The sequence below is a fragment of the Labeo rohita genome, chromosome 10, assembly GCF_022985175.1.
Source record: "Labeo rohita strain BAU-BD-2019 chromosome 10, IGBB_LRoh.1.0, whole genome shotgun sequence".
Classification (NCBI taxonomy): Eukaryota; Metazoa; Chordata; class Actinopteri; order Cypriniformes; family Cyprinidae; genus Labeo; species Labeo rohita.
The window spans coordinates 11,554,879-11,579,242 of record NC_066878.1 but is presented as its reverse complement, the minus strand read 5'-3'; the positions used below and the strand labels follow the sequence as shown (position 1 = coordinate 11,579,242).

Sequence of the window (24,364 nt, the reverse complement as noted above, 5' to 3'; positions counted from 1 at the left end):
AATGAGATGAAAATATATTCTTTGTCATTTATTTATTATGAAAAATTATCCAGCGTTAAATATGAGTTTCAAACGTATGTGAATTTCTATGATTAGCGGTTAATTTGAAGGTGAAATTAGAGTCTATCTGTTCAGAAGTGTTTTCAGTCAATAGGATGACAATTAGGTGTCAGTTTATGCCCTGTTTTATTTAAAGAACAGTGATCTATTAAAGTCTGATCATGTTTGTGAAAATGAATCATGGCACAAACAAAGGAAAAAGAAAAAGAGTTGTTGTTGCTCATCAGGCTGGAAAAGGTTACAAAACCATCTCTAAAGAGTTTGGACTTCACAAATCCACAGTCAGGCAGACTGTATACAAATACAAATTCTAGACCACAGATACCCTCCCCAGAAGTGGTTGACCAACAAAGATCACTTCAAAGCAAGATGTATAATAGTTTCTGAGGTTGCAAAGAACCCCAAGATAACTTTTAAGCAACTTAAGGCCTTTCTCACATTGGTTAACGTTGAAGTTCATGAGTCCATCATCAGGAGAACAGTGAACAACCATGGTGTGCATGGCAGGGTTGCAAGGAGAAAGCCTCAACTCTCCAAAAAACACTGCTGCCTGTCTGCAGTTTGATAAAGTCAGAAGTCAGAAGGCTATTGGAGAAAAGTTTTGTGGACGGATGAGTCATTCTACCAAAAAATGGTTAAACAAGAACAAAGGTAATGTTTTGGAATGGCCTTAATCCAATTGAAATGATGTGGAAGGACCTGAAGCAAGCAGTTCCCCTTCAGGAACTCGAGCCGCGTCGAAACGCTTTGGGAACGTCTTCAGCGTGACCGTGCTCTGAATCACATGTGTAATCAGTCCAATGGAAGAGCGAGACGTCAACGGCGGGTGACGTCACCAACGAGGAAGCTATAAATACACGTGCGTTGGAAACCGGCGTCAGCTTCTGTCTTTCAGCAGCGCTCTGTGTATGTGTGTTTTGTGCTCGTTTTGGTTGCTAGTTTGCACCACTTTTATTTTTGAGCACAATGTCTAAGAAGAGTGAGAAGACTAAGAACGTAGACAAACCATGTTTTAGAGCGTGTGTTCCTCCCTGCCCTCGCTACATCACGAGTGGGGATACACACGCTCTATGCGTGGTTTGTCTGGGAGCGGGGCATGCGGCATCGGCCCTCGAGAGGGCCAATTGCCCGCATTGCGATCTCCTTCCGATGCGCACGCTCCGCTCCCGGAAGGCTCTCTTCGAGGAGGGAGCCTTCACCAGCGCTCCTCGCGGGTCTGGTCCCGCTTCCGCCGAGGCGGAGCGGGCACTGCACTCGTGGGGTTCGCAGTTGGATCTGCTGGAGGGTATGGAGACGGGTGTCCCCCTATCTTCTGCCTCACCCAGCAGATCCGCAGCCCGGTCCGTGGGATCGGAAGCCCGCACTGCGGTTTCTTCTCCCCGCAGATCGGGCCCGACGGTCCGTCTCTCATCCTCCGAGGGGGGTGAGGTCGGGATCGTCGATACACCTCAATCTGTGCAATATGAGGAGCTGCTGGAGGTTGTGACTCGTGCGGTTGAGAAGCTAAAAATAGATTGGCCCGCCAAGTCACAGGCCGAGCCTCAGAGAAGTAGACTGGATGAGAGATTTCTGCAGTCTCGGCCACCTTCAGCCCGCCGGAGCCTTCCCTTTTTTCCCGATCTCCACACCGAGGTGTCGAGATCGTGGAATTCCCTGTTTTCAGCCCGCTTGTTCATCCCCGCTTCCTATAATTATGGCAGCGTTGCGGGGCTGGATGAGCGCGGCTATAGAGCGATGCCACGGGTGGAACAGACACTCGCCAGCTATCTGTCCCCCGGTTCGGCATCGTCTCTCAAGGCTCCAGTATTGCCGACCAAACCGCTGCGAGTCACCTCAGCGTTGGTTGGCAAGGGGTACACGGCGACAGGTCAGGCTGGTGCGTGTCTGCACACGATGTCCGTGTTGCAGGCATACCAGGCTGACCAGCTAAGAGCTGGATGAGGGAGAGGAGATCAAAGATGCTGATATCGCGGAGGTTAGGAGGACCGCTGATCTTGCTCTCCGCGCCACTAAGGAGACCGCTCGCGCTATCGGGCGGTCTATGGCTGCCCTAGTGGCCGCGGAGAGGCATCTTTGGTTGACCCTGTCCGATATGAAAGAAAAGGACAGGGTCTTCCTTCTGGACACCCCGCTTTCGCCTTCTGGCCTGTTCGGCGACTCCGTTAACTCGGTCGTCGACAGGTACCAGGAGGCTCGTAAACAAGCGGCGGCGTTCCAGCGGTTCCTCCCCCTCCGCCATCCAGCTCGCGAGGCTGCTGGGCGGGAGCAGCCTCGGCCGTCTACCAGCTCCTCATATAGAGAGGCACAGAAACACACCGCCCGCGGTCTGTGGAGAGGTCACCAACTCACTTGGCACATAAATTGCCTGGAGATGCTGGCCGTGTTCCAAGCTCTGAAGCACTTTCTCTCGGACCTAAGAGACCGTCATGTGTTGGTCCGCACCGACAACACATCGGTGGTCTCTTACATCAACCACCAGGGAGGTCTGCGTTCGCGCCCCTTGTATAAGCTGGCGCACCAGATCCTTGTGTGGTCCCGGGGCAAACTTCTCTCGCTGAAAGCGGTTTACTTACCGGGATACTTAAATGTGGTAGCAGACATCCTGTCGAGACAGGGGCCGAGGCCCGGGGAATGGATGCTTCACCCTGAGGTGGTGAAGCAGATCTGGAGAGTCTTTGGTCCAGCCCAAGTGGACCTTTTTGCCACGAGGGAGAACACGCAATGTCCCCTCTGGTACTCTCTAGTTCATCCAGCTCCCCTGGGACTGGATGCCATGGTACAGACGAGGCCGAGGCTTCGCCTGTACGCTTTTCCCCCGATCGCTCTGCTCCCGGGAGTTCTAGAGAGAGTGCGCCGGGACGGGGTTTCCCTTCTTCTAGTTGCCCCGTACTGGCCGGGCCGAGTTTGGTTCTCGGACCTGATTTCTCTCCTCGACGGCTCTCCATGGGAGATTCCCGTCAGGAGGGATCTCCTCTCACAGGCGGGGGGCACTGTGTTCCACCCTCGCCCGGAGCTGTGGAAACTTTGGGTGTGGCCCCTGAGGGGGCACACCTCTTAGCTTCCGGTCTCTCAACCAAGGTTGTTGAGACCATTCTCCAATCTAGAGCTCCCTCTACGAGGAAACTTTATGCCTTGAAGTGGAAGCTTTTCACTTCTTGGTGTGGACGCCACCAGCAGGACCCAGTTAACTGCCCAGTCGGTTCAGTGCTGGAGTTCCTGCAGGATAGGCTTTCCGCAGGGTTATCCCACTCCACCCTGAAGGTTTACGTGGCGGCCATTGCGGCCTACCACGCCCCTCTCGGTGGTCTCTCGGTGGGTAAAAACCCCCTTGTGTCTCGTTTCCTCCGCGGTGCACTGAGGCTGAGGCCTCCTGTACGTTCTCGTGTTCCCTCTTGGGACTTGTCGTTGGTGCTAGAGGCTCTCTGCGGGCCTCCTTTCGAGCCTATAGAGGAGATTTCCGATCATCACCTGATGATTAAGACAGTTTTGCTCATTGCTATCACTTCTCTAAAGAGAGTTGGGGATCTTCAGGCCCTTTCTGTGGCCCCTTCTTTTCTGGACTTTGCGCCAGGTTTGGCAAAAGCTTTTTTGCACCCTCGTTCGGGTTATATCCCTAAGGTCCCCTCCTCAGCACCACGGCCAGTGGTACTTCAGGCCTTTTGTCCTCCTCCCTTCCGGGAGCCCGACCAGCAGAAGCTAAACTGTATGTGTCCAGTTCGAGCGCTGGACACGTACATCCACAGAGCAGCCAGGTGGAGAAAATCTGATCAGCTTTTCGTTTGCTATGGTCCGGCTAAGCGTGGCTTTCCGGCCACCAAACAAACCTTAAGTCGTTGGATAGTGGATGCTATCTCTACTGCATATGAGTCCTCTGGTCTCCCTCCTCCTTTAGGGGTCAAGGCTCACTCAACCCGGAGTGTTTCGGCCTCCAAAGCTTTTCTTGAAGGTGTCTCTATTCAGGACATCTGTAATGCTGCGGGATGGTCCACGGCCCTTACTTTTGTCAGGTTTTACGACCTGGACTTGCGAGTCGCTCCTGGCTCTTCTGTCCTTTGTCCTAGCTCTTCCTAGGCAGGGACTCGGCTTCTGGCGGCGTGGGCATCTCGTTCCCAAAGCGTTTCGACGCGGCTCGAGTTCCTGAAGGGGAACGTCTCAGGTTACGGATGCAACCCTGGTTCCCCGAGGGAACGAGACGCCGCGTCTCGAGGCCCTCATCCTGCATCCCTGCGAGCGCTGCTTCTCTCCTGAAGCTGACGCCGGTTTCCAACGCACGTGTATTTATAGCTTCCTGGTTGGTGACGTCACCCGCCGTTGACGTCTCGCTCTTCCATTGGACTGATTACACATGTGATTCAGAGCACGGTCACGCTGAAGACGTTCCCAAAGCGTTTCGACGCGGCGTCTCTTTCCCTCGGGGAACCAGGGTTACATACGTAACCTGAGACGTTTTTAGGAGAAAACCCACCAACATCACAGGGTTCAAGTGTTTCTGTACTAAAGAATGGGCTAAAATTCCTACAAGTCGTTGTGCAGGACTGATCAGCAGTTACAAAAAACATTACCTGCAGTTATTGCTTCAAAAAGGGGTCACAACAGATACTGAAAGCAAAGATTCACATACTTTTACACCTCGTAAATATTTAACACTGGATCATTTTTCTCAATAACTAAATGACAAAGTATATATTTTTATCTTGTATGCTTGATTGGATTCTCTTTGTCAACTTTAAGGACTTGTGTGAAAATCTGATGATGTTTTGTGTTATATTTATGCAGAAATGTAGAACATTCTAAAGGGTTCACAAACTTTCAAGCAGCACTGTACATATGATAGAACTCCTCATTCCGAACAACTCTGCCTCTAGAACCACTGCTTTCAATTAAATTGTTTGTTAAATGATTAAGATGTAAAAAACCTACTTTTGTTAGCAACCACTGCAGTATAATTTTCAGGACTCTCCAATAATTATCAAACACATGTTGAAACGTACCCTTTGGGAAGCTATAACGGAGTCGTTTAGAAAAGGGACCTGTCCAAATTTACCCAAAATCCTATAAAGCCTAAAGGAAAGCTCAAAACTTCACGAAACCAGCTGAGCAAGCGACTGCTGAAAACCCATCTCTTTCGACACTACTTGACTTGAAAAAAAAAATTATTTTTCTACTCTTTTCCCTTTCTAGCTTGTACTTATTTGAACAATGCCTGCTATATGGTAATTTGAGCACTTCGTAGGTCGTTTTGCCTCTTTAGGACAAATCGCTTGATGTATTCCCCACCTGTAAGTCGCTTTGGATAAAAGCGTCTGCTAAATGAATAAATGTAAAATGTAAATGAGCACATGCGACAGGTGATTCTAAACAAGCATGCAAAGTTTTAAGGCGATCAGACCACAGCTGGCACTATAACAGTCATAAAAAAAAAAAAAACATCATATTTCTATGGTAAATTACCAGGATTTGCCAAAAACGCTTTTTCAAATCATTGATTTGGTGGTAACAAGCTTTCTAAATAATGTCTTTATTTGCTTAAATGCCTTAAAGCACTTGAACCTCAAGTAATCGCTGCTTGCCTATGTAGTCAACAAGACCAGAATGTCCAGGCAAGGTAACTGCTAATTTACTTATTACTAATACTTACTTATTATTAATATTACAGTCGAATGTAATATTATTATAATATAGTATATCACAAGTACATACAGGTATGGTGACTTCCTCTAATGAAGGTGCAAAATACCTCCCACAGCAGAGCACACTGTTATCTCTCTCTGGGAATTACTGGAAGATACTAAAAAAAAAAAAAAAAATTCCTAGCAGCGAGAACAACTAAATAGAAAATCACATTGAATGTGGATGTTTTTGCAAGTTAGCAGCTGTGAGTTGTCACTAAAAGCGATTTAACTAATTATAGTGGCTAATTAACCTTATTAAATTTAAATCTTATAAGGAGTAATTGAAAACCGGAGCCCAGCAGGTGTTCTATTTCGCTCTCTGTCTTTCCAGCACTCATTTCTCTTTTTCTTTTCCCCGTTTCCACAACGAGGCAGTTTGTTCCATGTCTGTCCGAGAAACTCTTTCCTGGCTTCATCCTTTGGGCTCTGGATGTGTGTTTTTTGTGCCTAAAGCTCCGAGAGCGTGATACACGCCAGAGGGAATCTGAGGGACTTGTAAAATCAATGCTGGCCTCTCTTTCTCACGATCCTACTTAGTTTGTGTTTTTCCCCCTCAATAATTAATTAAAATGCCAGCTTTATTCTTGGTCTCATTCCGAGAAATCAATAAAAACCCAGTCTTGATTATTTTTTTTTTTTTCTAATTTTACTTGTTATATAATTTATATTATTGTTATAAATTATATAATAATTATTTTTGATTTAGATTTTTTTTTGTTATTTCTAAGACCGTTTATTTATTTATTTATTTATTTATTTGGTCAAGACCTTATAATTGTAAAACCTTTAATATTTAAACACAACCGTAGAGTTTTTTAAGACTTTTTATGCCAGGCCTCTCTGTAAAACAACCACAACTAGAGACTTTGGCCATTTACTGTTCGCATGCGTTGCGTGCCAAGAGCAGTCCTGAGAGATTTCCCTCTAGCTGCCGTCTCACTCACATCAGCTCTTTATTACAGACAGTGCAGGTGGGGAAGAAGCTAGAATACAGGACGTACCGCACCTGTTTTGAAGGTTTCTCCTGGGCCGCAGTACGCCTGAGCCGACAGCTTTGTTCTCATTCAAACGCGCTCATCCTGTAAAACATGATTAGACATGTTTACTCAAAATATTTATGGCCTAAATGCGCTCAGTACCACAGATGACTTAAAGCAGTCATTTTACATCCAGTGTTTCTTAAAAAAAAAGTTCTTACAGTGACTGGGTACATTAGCGACAAGAGCTGTCAAGCTCATAAATGATCAAGCACTCTTACATAATCAGCAAAATGGATTACAAAACACTGAATTTTCAATATTCAAATTGGACTGCATAATTCCCTGTTTTCAATGACCTCTCCAAAAGAAGCCTGAGAGCTTTATCTTTTATGAAATTACTGTTCATTATAGGTACTTTGTTAGGCAAGCATTACTGTTATTATTTCTCATACTTTAAAGCCCATCGGATGTGTGATTTTCACCTGGCAAGATAATAAAACAGACACGGAATACTATAGACTTACAATGAAAAGGCAAAAACTATTTATTGGGCGATATATTCTATATACACAATATTATCATGCTAATTTATTTAATAATTTACATACTTCGGTTCAAAGTCGTAGAATGAACCAACCTGGTAAGTTAGTGACAGTGTAATCTATAACTACACATCACTTTAGTCAAGTAAATATTTTGAATATGACTAAATTTGTATTTAACATGATAACAATTTAATAGAAACATTGTCAGTTACTAATTATAAAGTTAACGTTAGTTTCTTAGTTACTCAAACAACAGCTACACAAAACAGATAAAGAATTATCAAAAACACCACTGACTTCAGTCTACTCTAGGTGAGTTTATGCACTTTAAAAACACTGCCGTCATAAACAGTGAAGCTGTCTACTTTGTATTATGAATAAATCTCTTATCTCTAATAAATATTCAAAACTCCGGTTTTTCAGCGATGACTCATCTGAACACCTCTGATTGGCCAATGCATTCATAAACTCAACAGAATCGTGTGTTGAATTGGTTATATTGCGCAACACGAAAGAAATATGATGGAATAAATATGCCCTAATATTACTTAGATAACAACAACAACAACAACAACAACAATAATAATAATAATAAACATTGTCAAAGGCAAGAGCCACAGGCTATATCTCTTACTATTGTTGATACACAATAGGATACTTTCGTCTATTGGCACAACCATAACTAGAGCCATATGGGACCAGCATATAACAAAGACGTCCACTGTCAACCACGTAGCAAACCCATAGTGTTTTACAAGGAAAAGCACTCTTATAAGACTCTTATTATTTTTATTCAATTTACTGGACATTATCCAGGTTGGACTCCCTGGACTTCTCTAAATTTCTCTAAATCTGCTCCAATGAAGAAACAAACCCGTCTACATCTCGGATGGCCTGAGGGTGAGTAAATTTTCAGCAAAGTTTAATTTAAACCGTGAAGTCTTTCAAATGGTCTTTCTCAAGTATACCAGCCTTGCAAAGGTCATATCCAGTGACGCCTACTGAAATTGGCACTTATTGAGAAGAAACACTCACTAGCCATGGTAATATGGTCAATAAACGATGTAATCAGAATTAATCTGGAAAGTGTAGCTGTTGTAATGGGACTGATTTGAAAATCTAAACATTATTATATAAATTACCTATTTATTACTGGGGCTCTCAGAGTTGAAATTGGAGCCTCCTTTGAGATTGGATGAAACACTGGTGGCTGGCCAGTCAAGCGAGCCAATTTGCGTGTTGTCACATCCTGTTTCTGTTGTTTCAGCCAGTAATTAAATAAGATGGCAACGGCACAGAAGGCAGACCTTCCCTAAGAGTGATTCATTCTGACAGATGTTTTGGACTGTACTGTAGGGACAGGGTTAGACTGATATTTTACTCCTGTCAACTTATGAAGTGATTATAATATCCAATTCAGAGTAGGAACTGAGTGAAACCTCAGTTGAATTCCCTGAAGTAATTAGATAATCATGTGTGCTGGTCAGTGCCCATCAAAATGAGTCTTTGCAAGCAGTCGTAATATATAAAACCAATTTGGCAGTACATAATTGATCTTTAAAGCTGACCAAGAGCTTAATGAAGAAAGGTTTTAAAAACATTTGTTTATCCATGTTGTAAACATTCACAGCCGTTCAAAAGTTCAGGACCAGCTCATCAAAGCTCATCAAAGTTCTTTTTATTTGATCACAGATACAGAAAAAAAGTAATATAGTTGCAGTTTAAAATATCACTTTTCTATTTTAATATAGTCTATTTTAATATACTATATTTATATAATAGAAGTCTTTACAATTTAAATCTTTACTATTACTGTTTATCAATTTAGCATGTCCTTGCTGAATAAAAGTTTTAATTTCTTTCAAAGAAAGAAAGAAAGAAAACCCCAAACTTTAGTGTATATTGTTACAAAATAATTTTGTTTTACAGAAGTGCTGTTCTTTTTAATGTTTTATTCGTCAAATAATTCTAAAAAACGTATCACGTTCCAAAAAAATATTAAGCAGCAAAACATTTATAGCAGTTTACAACATTAATAATAAATCTGCATAATATAAATTCTGAAGGATCATGTGACACTGAAGGCTGGAGTAATGATGCTGAAAATTCAGCTTTGCACCACAGGAATAAATATTTTAAAAATATTTAAAATGTTTAATACTTTAAATGTTTTAAAGTATATTAAAATAGAAAACCACTATTTTAAATTGCAATAATATTTCACAATATTACTGTTTTTTTTCTGTATTTTTAACCAAATATACAAGACAAAAAACTTATCTGTAATCTTACTGATCACAATCTTCTAAAGTCATATTGCTTGTGAAAATGTGTTATGAGAAATACATAACTATAAATATTACAATTATGAGGAATACAGTCACAAATATAAGATATAAAGTCAAAATTCTTCTATTTTCCAGAACTCTTGCAGCTTATGTTTCACATGTAAGTCAAAAATATGATAAATAAAGTTATTTATGTGGGGAAATGGTACAGTGCCCTTTTATTATTTATTTATTTATTTATTTACTCAGAAGTGAAAACATGCCTTTATGTGGAAGATACATTACCGTTCAAAAGTTTGGGTCCAGTAAAGTTTTTGAATGTCTATTATGTTCACAAAGAGTGCATTAATTAGCTAAAAAAAAATATAGTAAAACAGTAATATTGTGGAAATATTATTGCTAATTATAAAAACGATATTCTATTTGAATAAATTTTAAAATGTAATTTATTCCTATGATGCAAAGCTGACTTTTTCAGTAGTCATCATAGTCTTTAGTGTCACATGATCTTTCAGAAATATTTGATTTATGCTGATTTGCTAAAAAATTCACATTAGTATCAATGTGGAAAACAGTTTTAATGCTTAATATATATATATATATATATATATATATATATATATATATATATATATATATTTTTTTTTTTTTTTTTTTTTTTTTTTTTTTTTGTGGAACCATGATACTTTTTGTAGGAAGAACAGAAAGTTACAAAGTACACCATTTATTTGAAATAACAAAATGTATATATATATATATATATATATATATATATATATACTCTGAACTTTCAAATGGTACTTACCCAAGTGGCAATTTCTCTCTATTGAAGCCAACATGGAACATGGAAGTAATTAAAACCGCAATTTATCGACTGGGCGCTAGAAGCTGGCTCCAAAAGGGAGTCATTCCCATAGACCTCCCATAATAAAATGTCCAAATTTACAGCAGAAAAAAATATGTTTACAGCCTGGTACAAAAAAATGGTTTTGGTCTATATAGGTAATTTTGCCCTTAATGACAACTGTGAGGGGGGTGAATTTTTTCATAACTCATCCGTTTCTGTATAATTAAGGGAGTTAATGACCGCTATGCCCACAAGGCAATAGACCGTAACTCGTTAGAGTGTGAAATTGAGAAAAATGGCCTTAAAGATTTTTATTTTTCCAGAAAAATTAATTATAGGTAGGACACTGGAAATCTGGCATTTAGATGTTTTAATAAAAATGATCTCAAACTTGATTTTTGCAGCTATTTTGAAGTTAATGTACTCAGCATTGTTTGCAAAAAGTGAAATGTCACGCCAAGGCAAAGGGCAGTAACTACCACATTATATACAATATTGGGTGCTGATCATCATTTACAGAATTATTATAGTAACATCTGTATAAAATCTAGTGATTATTGGTTAGCTCATAGGCTATAATGTGATTAGATTTTTTTTTCTGACCGTAACAATCAGACAAAAAGTTAAATGTGAGTGGATGCCGTTATGCAGCCAATTTAGTTGCAATGTTCACTAACATTAAAGGATGCAAGTCATACTTAACATATTGTTTGACATCGAAGTGAATGAAAATAGCCTAACCTATAAGAACAATTTGTGGATTGATGTGAACGCCAACAAGTAGGAATAATGCTCAGAATGATTGTGAATTAAACATCTCCGATGACGTTCATTGCCATGGATTTTTTTTTTTTTTGACTTACAAGAAAAGGTAGGAAAGAGATTTAATTGCTAACTCTTACTGATTTTATGTGTAATACATGCTACGCTGGCATTCCAGTCTTCACACGTGCAGAAGTGGGTAGCCCCAGACCGACAGCTGACACTGAGTGAATAATCTGCATTATAAAAAGGAAAAAAAAAATAAAGATGATTTACGATTAATTATTTTTGCCAAGTTATGTAGTCGTTGCTTGCTTACAGTGCTTTGTTATATGGAGCAATTTGTTAGATTGCATTTGTTTGTCTAATGAACTGCAGACATATGTATGAAAGTACACAAGTTAGGCTACACAGTAATTTAAAAACGGCAGACTTTAATGGACAGTAAAGCAAAAGGCAGAATACCATATAACTCCAGGGCGGCACAGTAATACTGATGAACGGCTAAACAAATGCAGAGCACCGTAACTCAGTTTGAGCGTTCCAAAACAAAGTCAAAGAGCAGAAACTGATGTTATACTGTGTTCTGCCTTGGTTTCTCCTTGGCTTTTCTCATGGCAGTACTACTGTCACTACTGTCGAGTTATAGGCGGGCGTGGTTTTAGCAACCAGACACCTCAGCTTCACCCGCATCCCACCTTTTTGCCCATTTTTGATTATGACGCGCTGCCAAGATGGCGGTGGTCGGCTCCGCCCACTTTAGGCTTCAAAAATACTTTTCAGAAACCTACGAGTGACGTCACGGACACTAAGTCCATGTTTTTTACAGTCTATGTACTTACCCCAACTTAGATGGCCTTTCCTGACGAGTAGCATCATTAGCCCTCAGTCCTGACCCCTGGACGTTGCCATCACATTCCAGCAAAGAAATCTCTCTCTCTCTCTCTCTCTCTCTCCATCTCCAGTCATCCGACCACCCCGGTCCTTCTTTGATCTGAGCTCCAGTGTCTGTACTACTACCACCTGCTGCGTAACCATGATGTCTCATTAGACTAATGTGTGTTTTTTGCATTGAACCTCAGGCAATCTAGCATAATACAGTTATTTGCATAGAAAATGTATCACATATGGAATGAATTCACACAACGGTGTGCGGTAAGGTAAAACACGTCTGATCAAAGGACTGCCATTATGTCTGCCGCAGTATAGTCAACTGACAATGTTCCATACTTGAAATTCATATTCCATATGGAAATATGCGACACTGGATCTCTCTAACTATAAGTACATACTTATTTGTCCACATAACCCGTATGCATTTTCACTCAGAAGTCACGGATACACTACCATTTAAAAGTATTTTTTAAATACTGTTTATAATGTTATAAAACATATATTTTTCAAATGCTGTTCTTTGGAACATTCCAGACTAAATATATAATTAATATTTAAATTAAATCATTTATATAAATAATATTATTTGATGAGATAAATATCACATAGCTTATGCAATGGTGAATAGTTACGTGACGTAAAGATGATGTCACTACTTGTGGGCGGGGCCTTGTCTCATGATTCAAGATGTGCAGTGCGTCACTGCTGCAACCCATTGTAAAATCACTCTGTGTGTAGAAATAGGCTAGCTGTAGGTAAATGAATGAATATCATGATGCCTAACTCCCACCATGTGCCCTTCTATTTCATTTTTTTTCCTCTTCCTGTCAGCCCCTTGGTGGTTACCCTCGTTATTCAGTTCCGACTGAAATATCCTGAGGCAAGTTCTTCTTGGTCCACTTCCCAAGCCATCTTTTCACTCTCCCTTGTTCTGTGTTTTTCTATGCCTCTTTTACTTTACTTTCCTCTTTGTCCACCCACCGGCCTCCATGAGCGTTTGTGTGTGTGTATATGTGTGCCTCTGTTGGACCTCCCCTGAACCACTTGCAGATGAGTTCCCCTAACACATCAAGCCATCTGCCGTTTTTCTCGATGCTCTCGTCTCTTCTGCCAGACGAGGCTGTCGCTCCCCTCCCTCTGCCAAAATGACTGGCTTCCTCTACTGTCTGTGCATGGGCAAATCTACGACACACACATATACACGCGCCCCAAAAAGTATTTGGCCATTTAAGCCACACTTAAAAATGGCTGAATTTCATTTCAGTTCAAAACATGAATCTACGAATCTAAATCTGCAAGCAAATATTGTATAATGCAAATATATCAGACCTATACTTTTTGAGTTATTTATTCCATTTACTAAGGTGATTTTAGTGGATGTATGAAGTCCACCTAAGTTCACTCTGACAGTCAGAAAATGTCCACTTTATGTGTTCATTTTGAGCAACATCTCATCTTTTTGTTTGAAGTATTTTGCTTCAAAAATGTGCTTGTGTTTTTAAATAATGCAATGACATATGTAGATCTTTATGTGTAGCTTAAGTGGCCAAATGCTTTTTGGATCAAGTGTATATATGCACCCACACAAACACACAAATATTTGTCTTGTCGCTTTTGATGACTGCGTGGGAATGCAGTTTTTTCCTTATGTCTCAAGATGTATTTTCAACAACCGCATATGTTATCGTGTATCATCTGAAAGCATATGCTGTTATAATTTCTTAAAGAACTGTAAGACATGTAGTCAATGTTCTGCATTTGTGATTTTCATCAGGTCAGAGTAGCAATATAATCATGCATTAAATTTAATTAAATAAAAGTGGGAAACAAAAAGCTTTCTAATTCATATAAATTATGTTCTTTTAAACTTTCTATTCATAAAATAATCCTGAAAAAAAAAAAAAAAAAAAAAAAAAAAATCCACAATAAAATATTAAGCAGCACAACTGTTGATAATAAACAGTTGATAATAAAAATTAGAAATGTTTTTTGAGCAGCAAATCTGCATATTAGAATGATTTCTGAAGGATCATGTGACACTGAAGACTAGAGTAATGATGCTAAAAATTAAGCTTTTATAGGAATAAATGACATATGAATATTGTATGAATATATTAAAAAAAGATTATAAAGAGCAGGACTTAAAAGAGTCCCCTACAAAATGTTCAAATGCATCTAAGGTCAGAAAACATTGTAATTTTCTAAGAATTAGGGCTGTCAAATGATTAATCGCAAATAATCTCACACAAAATAAAAGTTTGAGTTTGCCTAATATATGTGTGTGTGCTGTGTGTAATAATTATGTATATATAAATACAAACACATTTAAGAAAGTATATGTATTTATTATAATTTTATATAATTTACATTATATATAAATAAAAACATTTTGAACATAAATATTTATCTTAAATATATACATTAATTTGTGTGTGTATTTATATATACATAATTACACACAGTACACACACATATATTAGGCAAACTTAAACTTTTATTTTGTATGTGATTAACCATGATTAATCGTTTGACAGCCCTACTAAGAATATACATTTAATATTAGAGTCATTTGTCAATGATTTTGAAACGGATTGTTCGAAGCATCTGTAAACCCCTCCCTTCCATAAGCCTGCTCTCCCCTGATTGGTCAGCTGGCCAAGTCTGTTATGACTGGCACAGAAAGAATTACTTGTACAAGTTAGCAAGTGCTACCTTTACATAAAACAATAATAGTTCCTAAATCCGTTCTTAAAATAATGACATTATTTGACATTAGTTTAGCAAGCGAATCGTGGCCACAGCTTAAGCAAAGTTTAGCTGTAAACACATAACAAAACAATAATGGTGGATACGTTAGCCGAGTGCTAATGTGACTAACTGATGAAACAATACAGTTTCTTTTACTCCCCACATTAACCCTATAACTGCGGGGCAACAAAATAAACAGCACAATGATTTTAAAGTCTGTGCGCTACACTACATTCTTTATTATTAAATGAAGTAATTAGAACAACAACAGTCTACATTAATCAACACATTCTTAGGAAATAGTTAGTTCACAGCGAATTATCAGAACTATTTCAGTAAGACAGTAATTTTGTGCTTTATCTGGAAACCTAAAGCTGCATTAGGTACATATTAGCACAAAAAAAACTTGATATTTTGAGCACTCAACTGAAAATGTACACATGATGTATCAATCGTACTTACAGGTTGTGGTTTGGAGACACTTGTTGGTCCAAATAAAGAATATAAAAGATAAAAGATAAAAAAAAGATAAAAGATAAAAGCGAAGATAAGAGAAGAGAAGCCGTTCTCGGTAAACTGATGAGCACACAACAAAAGGTTTGAATTGTACTGTTGTGATATCATGGAACATGATGTAAACACAATAACTAGCAGAAATGTTTGTGGGCAGGTCAAACTGTAGGGGTGTGCGGGGCACAAACTAACGCACGTGGTTTAAATATTTCCACACACGCTAGCATAACCAAATTTACGGTCTTTACTAGTTGCCATAGCAACTCTATACAGAGAAAAAACTGTGGCAAAATTCAAAAGCCTTTTAATCATATTGCTGAATATTTATTTTACCGTAGTAAAAGTAAATTTTTGGCTGAAGTAAAATTTTCATCTCAGTTTTTAGTATTCATTTAAAATTAGACAAATCTTGTACTTGTGATGCGGAGCTCTCTGGAATGAGTCCCGTAAAACATGAGCCACAACACTTCATGAAAGAGCTAAAACCCTTGCATAAACAGGCTAAACTGGCATGGTGGCTTCAGCAAATGTGTTTTTATCTCTTGTATGGTTTTCTTAACGCTATCAGTTAGGATTAAGTTAGGGTTTAGTGCATGTGGTTAATGTTAATGAAGCATTGACTTTTAGTGCCACTCACCAGGCGTTTCATTTTTGAACTGACGCGACAATTCTTTCAGCATCCCTCCACCTCCCCATCTCCTCCTCTATTTTTGTTATTCTCCCTCTATGCAGTACCGCAATGGGGGGGCTGAACTTGGAGCTCAAACGGAGCCTCGGGTTTGAGTCTCCGTTGAGGACAGCAAGCCAAGTTTGTTTACCATTAACTGAGATGACAAGATTGTGAAGTGCACATTCAATGGACACTCTACTCCCATGAGGCCATTGAAGAGGAATCATATTCCAAGCTAAGATAAACTTACAAGACCATTTATAATATAGCTGGGCACAATTTTCCACCAATCATTGGCTTAATTTGCAGTATTGGAACCGGTCTTGATTTTTCTGAAATCAGCCCCGTCATTCTGAGTAATCTGAACTATTTGAACAGATTTATGACACCATATTTCAGCTAATTTTGTAAAACAAACATCACAACACTTCGCCGCCAAATTTCTCAGTGGCAACCGAGAAGTTGCGCAAAATAAACCGGTACCAAACTGATTATTTATGGCCCGGTTCCAGCAAGCCTCCCTGCGCCTAATTAATCCCCAATGAAACACCCAACCGGCGGCCAGCGTGAGTCCGCGTTGGGAGGAGACAGCAGAGCCCCAGCAGAGGCCCTCTGGTCCTCCAGATGGAGGGGCTGGTGGAGGAGGCGCAGCAGGGGGTGAGTGGAGCAGCATGAGGGCTTGGTCTCCCACTAGGCCTGGCCCATAGAGTGGCCAGCACACCACTGCTTCCTCACAAGCAACAAATGTCAAGCTGCCTGTCCATGTTTCTGCTCCGCTCCAACACGTCATCCATACAAACAGCTCTGTCAGCCAGCATAACACCCGCCAGTGCGCTTGCCTTCCACAAATGGCACAGGAAATCGTTTTTTGTAATGAAACAAATATTTTTTTTATAAAAGTTCAGATGCTGAATGTGAAAATATACATCTTTGTGATTCGTTATGATGTGCTAAGGCTTATATGAAGTCTTTGACCTTTAAAGGTGTGGAAAGAAACCATAAAGCTGCTTTCAGGGTTTGTGCATTATGAAAGAAATAGTGTGAAAGTTTAATAGATATCTAGAGTAATTCAGTCTGATTACGTTGTCTTACAGATCCCTTCAGATCAAATTCTGCTGAGAATACCATACATCTCATGTTTGAGAGATTCAAGAGGGACTTCGCTACTTTATTAATATTCTGCGTTTGACATTTGTGGCTTATGAATTACCTGAACATCACTATACCTTCTGCATGTGATCCTGTTTATCTGTTTAATAATATAGGAGCACAAAAAGTATATTTTTCCCCTCCTGTTTCTGTATTTAATAATCATGTAATCATTTATATACCTATTTAAAATGTTTTGTAATCAAAATAGACTGGGAATCTTATTTTGAATTATTTTTGCACTACTATTGCTATACTATTACTAGTGCACGGTATTAATCTTTGCAAACTGCTTTAAAATCATGTGCTGGTAGAATGTGTAACAGTGCTGTGTTTTGACTTTGAATGTGCTTGATTCCCAAGATATTTTTGGGTTATCCCATCTGTAAAAATTTAAAAGTCCATGTCATTCCAAAACTTTTTTCTTTGTGATCTTAATAGGGAAGTATGGAAACCTGTTTCCGCCAAAAGAAAAGGTAATTGCGACTCGCAATTCAGACTTTTTTTCTCAGTTGTGAGTTTACATTTCACAATTCTGACTTTTTTCTCAGAATTGAGCGATATAAACTTCCAATTCTGACTTTTTTCCTTGAAATTGTGCGATATAAACTTGCATTTGCGAGTTATAAAATCAGTATTGTGTAATATAAACTCGTGAATTAATAGAGAAATAACTCTGAATTGCGAGATTCAAGCCTCTTAGGTTTTTTTTCTCACAATTGTGAGTTTATATCTCACATTTCACAACTGCATGTTAAGTCAGAATTGTGAGATATAAAATTGTAAATCTGAGAAAAAAGACAGAACTGCAAGATTATTACTCAGAATTGTTTAAATCTCACAATTCTTAGTTTTTTTTTTTTTTTTTTTTTTTCACACAGTTATGAGTTTATATCTCGCAATTCTGACTTTATAACACACAATTGAAAGTTAAGTCAGAATTGTGAGATATAAACTTGCAATTCTAAAAACTACCGTCTTTTTTCACCTCAGAATTGGACTTTATAACTCGCAAGTCGAGTCTTTATCTCACAAGTTTTTTCTCAGAATTGTGAAGTACAAACTCACAGTTCTGAGAAACTCGTAACTGTGAGAATAAATGCATAACTGTGAGTTTTTATCTTGTAGTTCTGACCTTATTCTGTGCAATTGTGAGTTTATATCCTGCTATTCTGACTTTATAACTCGCAATTGCAAATTTAAATCACAGTTACAGTTAACACAAACTACACAGTTCTGAGAAAAAAAAAAGTCAGAATTGCAAGATACAAACTCTGAATTCTGAGAAATGAAGTCAGAATTGCGAGATGCAAACTCACAATTCTGAGTTTTTTTCTCATTGCGAATTGAGCAATATAAACTCGGAGTTGTGAGTTATAAAGTCAGTATTGCGTAATATAAACTCACAATTTATATCTCAGTTTATATCTCACAATTCTGACTTTTTTTCTCAGAACTGTGAGTTAGTATCACAATTCTAACTTTAGAACACATATTTTTTATTTATTAAGTCAGAATTGTGAGATATAAATACAATTATGATAACATATCAGTTTTTCCCCCCTCAGAATTTGTACTGCAAGTTTATATCTCACAACATCTTTTGTCTCAGAACTGTGTAATACAATCTCGCAGAGTTGTGAGATTTAAACTTGCAATTGCAAATTATAAAGTTAGAATTATGAGTTTTTCTCGCAATTGTGGGTTTATATCCTGTTATTCTGACTTTATATCTTGCAGTTGTGAGTTTATATCATGCACTTATGAGAAAAAAAGTCAGAATTGCATTTTAGTTATTACGCAAATTACGCAACTGCGAGGAAAAAAAAACAGAATTGTGCGATAAAAAGTCGCAACTACCTTTTTTATTTTTTATTCAGTGGCGGAAACGGCTTCCAGATTTTTCATTTTGGGGTGAGCTATCCCTTTAATTCAACAGTTGGCTCAGATGCGATAAAAATAAAATAAAAAAAAATAAAAAAAAAAACATTTAAAAATAATTTAAAGTGGTGTGCTGGCCATTTGATATGGTACTTTCTACTGGGTGAGATGTTTTCATTCTAGAGAGCATCTGATTGGACAAAAACATGTGCAGTACAGGATGAGTCATCAGTATACTTCTGCTCTGTTCTCCTTGATGTTAAAAAATATAAATGTAGCATATAGTGGACCTCAAAGCTAATACATTTGGCCATAGGCTCATGCAGTACAACAGATATAAAGTTAATAATTTTGTTTGACATAAATGAACATCGGATTAGTTGATGAATAAAAACTGTTAAAATCAATCAATAATTAATGTAATGTGAAATTACTTTTTGTAATTTGTCCTGGGAAGGAGCCTGTGTACACACGCAAAATAAAGAAACAAATGCTGGGTTACAAAGTTAGAAACTTTGTTTTTTTTAAAGGCTGATCAAAAGAAAATTAAAAAACATGCATTTAAATGCTGCATTATGCATGAGATTGCATAATTTATACTACCATACAAATTTAATCAAGGAAACAAGATGACTGAGGTAAGCCTTGATTACAAGCTTAACCCACATCAAAAGAGAATAAATTGAATTTAATAAGTCATGATGAAGAGAACATATTTTTAGGTTAATAATGCTCCCGGAAACCAGAGCGCAGGAAATCTATCACCCGTGATGTCACGGAGGAGAATAGGAGAGACAGGAAGATAAACTATTCCTGTAAAATGCTATAAGTAACTGTCCTGTGCTTTTTGTCTCAAAGACATGTGAAATATTTTACACTTTCAGGGGGCAAAAAGAAAGTCGGACTTGTCTGACTTTCCTGTGTTCTGTCCTCGCAGATAAGCTTCTGTGTTTATCCTCTGCATTCAACTTCCCAGGCAATTAAAACAGAGTTAGTGAAGGACACGAGGGGCACCTTGTCTCTTTGACTGCGGAGGCCGTGTAGAAACAAATGACATTGCTGTGGAGCGCTCCGTCAGAGGACACCTGCTCCAGCGCTTTTCACAGACTCGTCACTTTCCTGTCTGCTTCTGAATGGGTCAGAGTCCGAGGTGCTAGTACTCACATGCTCGATTCTGTGTGGCCTGGTGCCAAACACCTCACATATGCCAGCCAGTGCTTTTCTCTATCCGTTCCTGGGACTCGTGCCAGGAACTGGACACCGCCACATCCCGCTCCACGCAAAAACACTGGGCAAACTAAGCAATACATCCAGCTGAAAGTTGTACTGTCCTGACTCGATCTTTCATACACTAACAGAGAAAAAATATATCTTAGTACCTTAAAAGGGTTCTTAAAAGGTACTAGTATGCACTCTTTGAATGTTTAAAGGGAAATGTTTTACATTTATATACAAATCTGCCCTACAAATACAACACATAGTCACTGCATCCATGTTTAAATTGATAAATAAATATATTTTTGATTGAATTTAATAAATCTGATATCAATTTCAAACTCTGTTGTCTCTGAATCTGGATAAAACACAAAACTGAAATGGCAGCCAGCGTCAGAACAGTGAGATCAGCTAAGTGTGAAAAGAGTTTCCGCAAATGGGCATTTCCTGACACATGCGTGTAAATGCACACATGAACTGTTAAGTAAATATACACGTTGTAAACTAGTCTGTAAGTAGATGCAATGTTAACTAACACAAAATCACTGGTGAAACTGTTTTTGGATGTTCAAAATATGCTAAGCTTAAAAAAATACATGTTTTGCGCTAAAGAGTTGGATGTCAAATGGTGTCACACTTTGACTCACATCAGTTTAATGTCACTCTAATGCAGTAGGTGTTAAAAAAAATAATTAAATAGCAGCTTCTGCACAGTGAATGTATGTGCTAATGCTAATATATGCGTAATGCTGTATTTAGTATGTGGCACTATGAGGATCAGAATCCCTGACCGACTCCCTTTTCTCTCCAATCATTTCCTGTCCCATCTTCACTGTATCTCTGTAGTAAGGACTCAAAACCCCAACAATAAAATGGAAAAATAGAAGATTTGTCTTTGGGCTGGTCAGAAAAGAGAGTGCAACAAAAATGGGCGGTCTTCACACCTCTCAGTGAGAGACTAAACCAGCTATTAGCGCCTTATGCTATTTCCACGCTCATGGTGTTTTACTATCATTTTAGTTGAGCATAATAGTTGAAAGCAGCGCAGAACAGGAAAAATTACACAAGAACAATAATTAATATTAGCACTAATTACTATTGCTGGACTATAAACTCAGAAATGTCTGATGCTGTTTATGGCAATGTGATCAGAACTGAGTCTGAGAGACTGGAGATGATGGTGGCTATCTATGAGAGTGCACATTGTGTGAGAGATCATGACTTCAGGACAGAGACAAACACACACCAACCACTACAGCGAACAGGTAATAACATTAATTTCATGGATAAAAACATCAGTTTGTACATGTTCAGTCATTTAACATCATATCTGTGGTGTTCAGGAAGTGATGGTGTGAAGAACAAAAGCTCCAGTGCAGCTGTAGTGTGTTTGGTGCTGCTGTGTGTTCTTCTGCTGACTGCAGTCATAGTGCTGTGTGTCCACATCTATACGAACAATTCAAATTACACAGAAGAGACACACCAGCTACTAACCATGATCACCAACCTCACAGAAGAGAGAAACCAGATACTAACCAAGATTAACAACCTGACGAAAGAAAAAGATCAGCTACTAACCAACCTTAATGACCTTACAGAAGAGAGAAACCAGATACTAACCAATAATACCAACCTAATTCAACAAAACAAAAAGTTAATAAGAAAAAACGAACTGTTGAAGTGTTTAAATAAAACAGGTAATCATGAACAACACTAAAATTACACAAAAGCACAATATTTGATAACTAACTTTTGTAATATTTATGCATACAACCTTTAAAAACAGGTTATGTGTAATTTCTAATTTTGTGTCATTAGTGATCAACAGCTAATAGCTGAACTGGTTGTGTTTACAGGTGGATGGACCCACTATCAATCCAGCTATTACTACATTTCTTCTGAGAAGAAGAGCTGGACTGAGAGCAGAAGATACTGTACAGAGAGAGAAGCAGATCTGATCATCATAAACAACAGACAGGAACAAGTGAGTATGTGTATATATCTGGTCCTGGTATTCACTACGTTGTGGGGACAAAATTTCCTCACAAGGATAATGATAAACATTTTTTTTTTGTTTCCCATGAGGAAAACAGCTTACAAATCATATTAAATAATGGAAGCTTAACATATGTTTGTGTGTGTGTGTGGGAGAGAGAGAGAGAGAGATCAGATACTATGTCAGAAGACATCATCTTAACTGTTATGATACAAATATATAATTTTTTCATCCTGTCAGAATTTTTTTAAGGACATTTCTGAAGTCTGGATTGGTCTGACTGCTGTGGAAGGCAAATGGGAATGGGTTGATGGCAGCACACTGACCCCTGGGTGAGAAATCACTGTTTATTAATGATTATTATGTAATAAATGATTCTCACAATCAGTATCATATCACAAAGTGGCACTAAACGTCTAATGCTGATCTGTAGTTTCAGCTTCTGGGCGTCTGGAGAGCCAAATGGAAATGGAAGAGAGAAGTGTGTTCTGTCTTATTCATCAAGCCGGAATGCTTATTTATCAGGTTGGAAAGACTATCCGTGTTATTATGTTTCAAAATGGATCTGTGAAAAGAAAATTTTGAAATGATTTTAATAAATATGATACGAATTTATTCTGAACATAAACATTCAGAAAGATATATACGTACACTGTAAAAAAAAGACTGTGATTTTAATGTTGAAAGACTGTAAAAATGCTGCAGTAAAAACATATTTATTGGTTAACGGTAAGGTCCCCTACTATATACGGTGAAAAACTGTATTGGACATTTGTAAATTACATCGAAATTACAACATGTAATTTTACGGTAGTATACTCTTTTTGGAAGTGGGGAAAACATTTCATTTGCAATGAATAACCGTAAATAGACATTAAGAGAGTTCCCTGTGCTACATTTCACATTTCATGTTTTTTTTTTTTTTTGTTGAAATAGCTATGTCTTCTTAGTTTTTTCTCATCAGTTGTGTATATTAGATTTGATGTTACTATTCTAATATTGTTAAATAATGTTTATTGCATTAATTTAACTTCACATGTGTTACCATGTTTAGTGTTTGTGTAAATGACATGTGCACCTACTATGTATGTTAGTATTTGAAAGCTGCTTGTGATGAGTTTTGGTTTGTCATGTGACTTTCTCCTCACCACTTGCTTTTGGTGGTTATCAGTGTATTAAAAGAGTACAAAACAAATTTCAACAGATTTCCATAGGTTGTTTTAGTTTTCAGTTATTCTGTAATGTAGCATTATTGGTAGTGGTGACTTCATAGTACGACGACATTCAAAAAATAAATAAATAAATAAAATTTTAAAATGAAATTATTACAATATAAAATTATAACAAAAATGCATAGGTGTGGTTAATTGTGATTGATTAAAGAAAATATGTGCAATTAGTTTTTTTTTTTTTTTTTAATGAGTTGATAGCACTTATAATAATAATATAAAGGTGATTAAAAATGTTAAAAAATTTTAAAAATGGCCAACAGAACATATATATACAGAAATATATACATAAATACACATTTTTTCTTACACATTCATGTTTTTTCAGTAAAATCTTTGTTGATAAAAATAAGTTTATAAATATGATGTGTCAGCTGCACAGATGCATACTCTCTATATACTGTTAAAGTGGCACGAGTGTCACTTTGAGATTCACACTTTGACTTCACATCAGTTTCATGTTTACTGTTTTAAATAGAATCAGCAAACCACCAACATGGACAGGAAACAACTCAGGAAAACATTCAACATTAGTATATGTTGCTATACATGAGTCATTGGGCTGGTTGTCCATGTTAATGATATTTCATTAGACTCAGTCACCACAGACTGAACCTGCAACCTGTTTTTCATTTTGGTTTGTTCAGAGCAAAAACTGTAATTTTATTTGTGTATGTATGATGTTTAAATGGTCTGCCGCATTAAAGCTGTCAACACAGGAATCGCAAATAGCGTGTCTTCAGTTAAAAGCTGGTACCTTCAGCTGCATGTAACATTTAAAAATCATCTGAAGTTCCTGTGAGAAGTGATGCGGAAGCACAGAGGAACGTCACTCTTCTCGCGAGAACAGACAATCGACAATTTTTTTTTTTTTGATCTAAAAAGTTGGATGTCACATGGTGTCAAACCTCAGAG

General features: G+C 38.2%; 1 protein-coding gene across 1 annotated transcript; it reads left to right on the top strand.

The window, feature by feature from the left end:
- The first annotated feature begins 21,230 nt into the window (after positions 1–21,230).
- Positions 21,231–22,926, top strand: LOC127172294 (hepatic lectin-like). Its single transcript, XM_051121542.1, has 5 exons — positions 21,231–21,489; positions 21,568–21,921; positions 22,081–22,208; positions 22,461–22,552; positions 22,654–22,926. The coding sequence occupies exons 1-5, from the start codon at positions 21,345–21,347 to the stop codon at positions 22,808–22,810; spliced, it is 876 nt and encodes a 291-aa protein (XP_050977499.1). The 5' UTR covers positions 21,231–21,344; the 3' UTR covers positions 22,811–22,926.
- Positions 22,927–24,364: the final 1,438 nt, after the last annotated feature.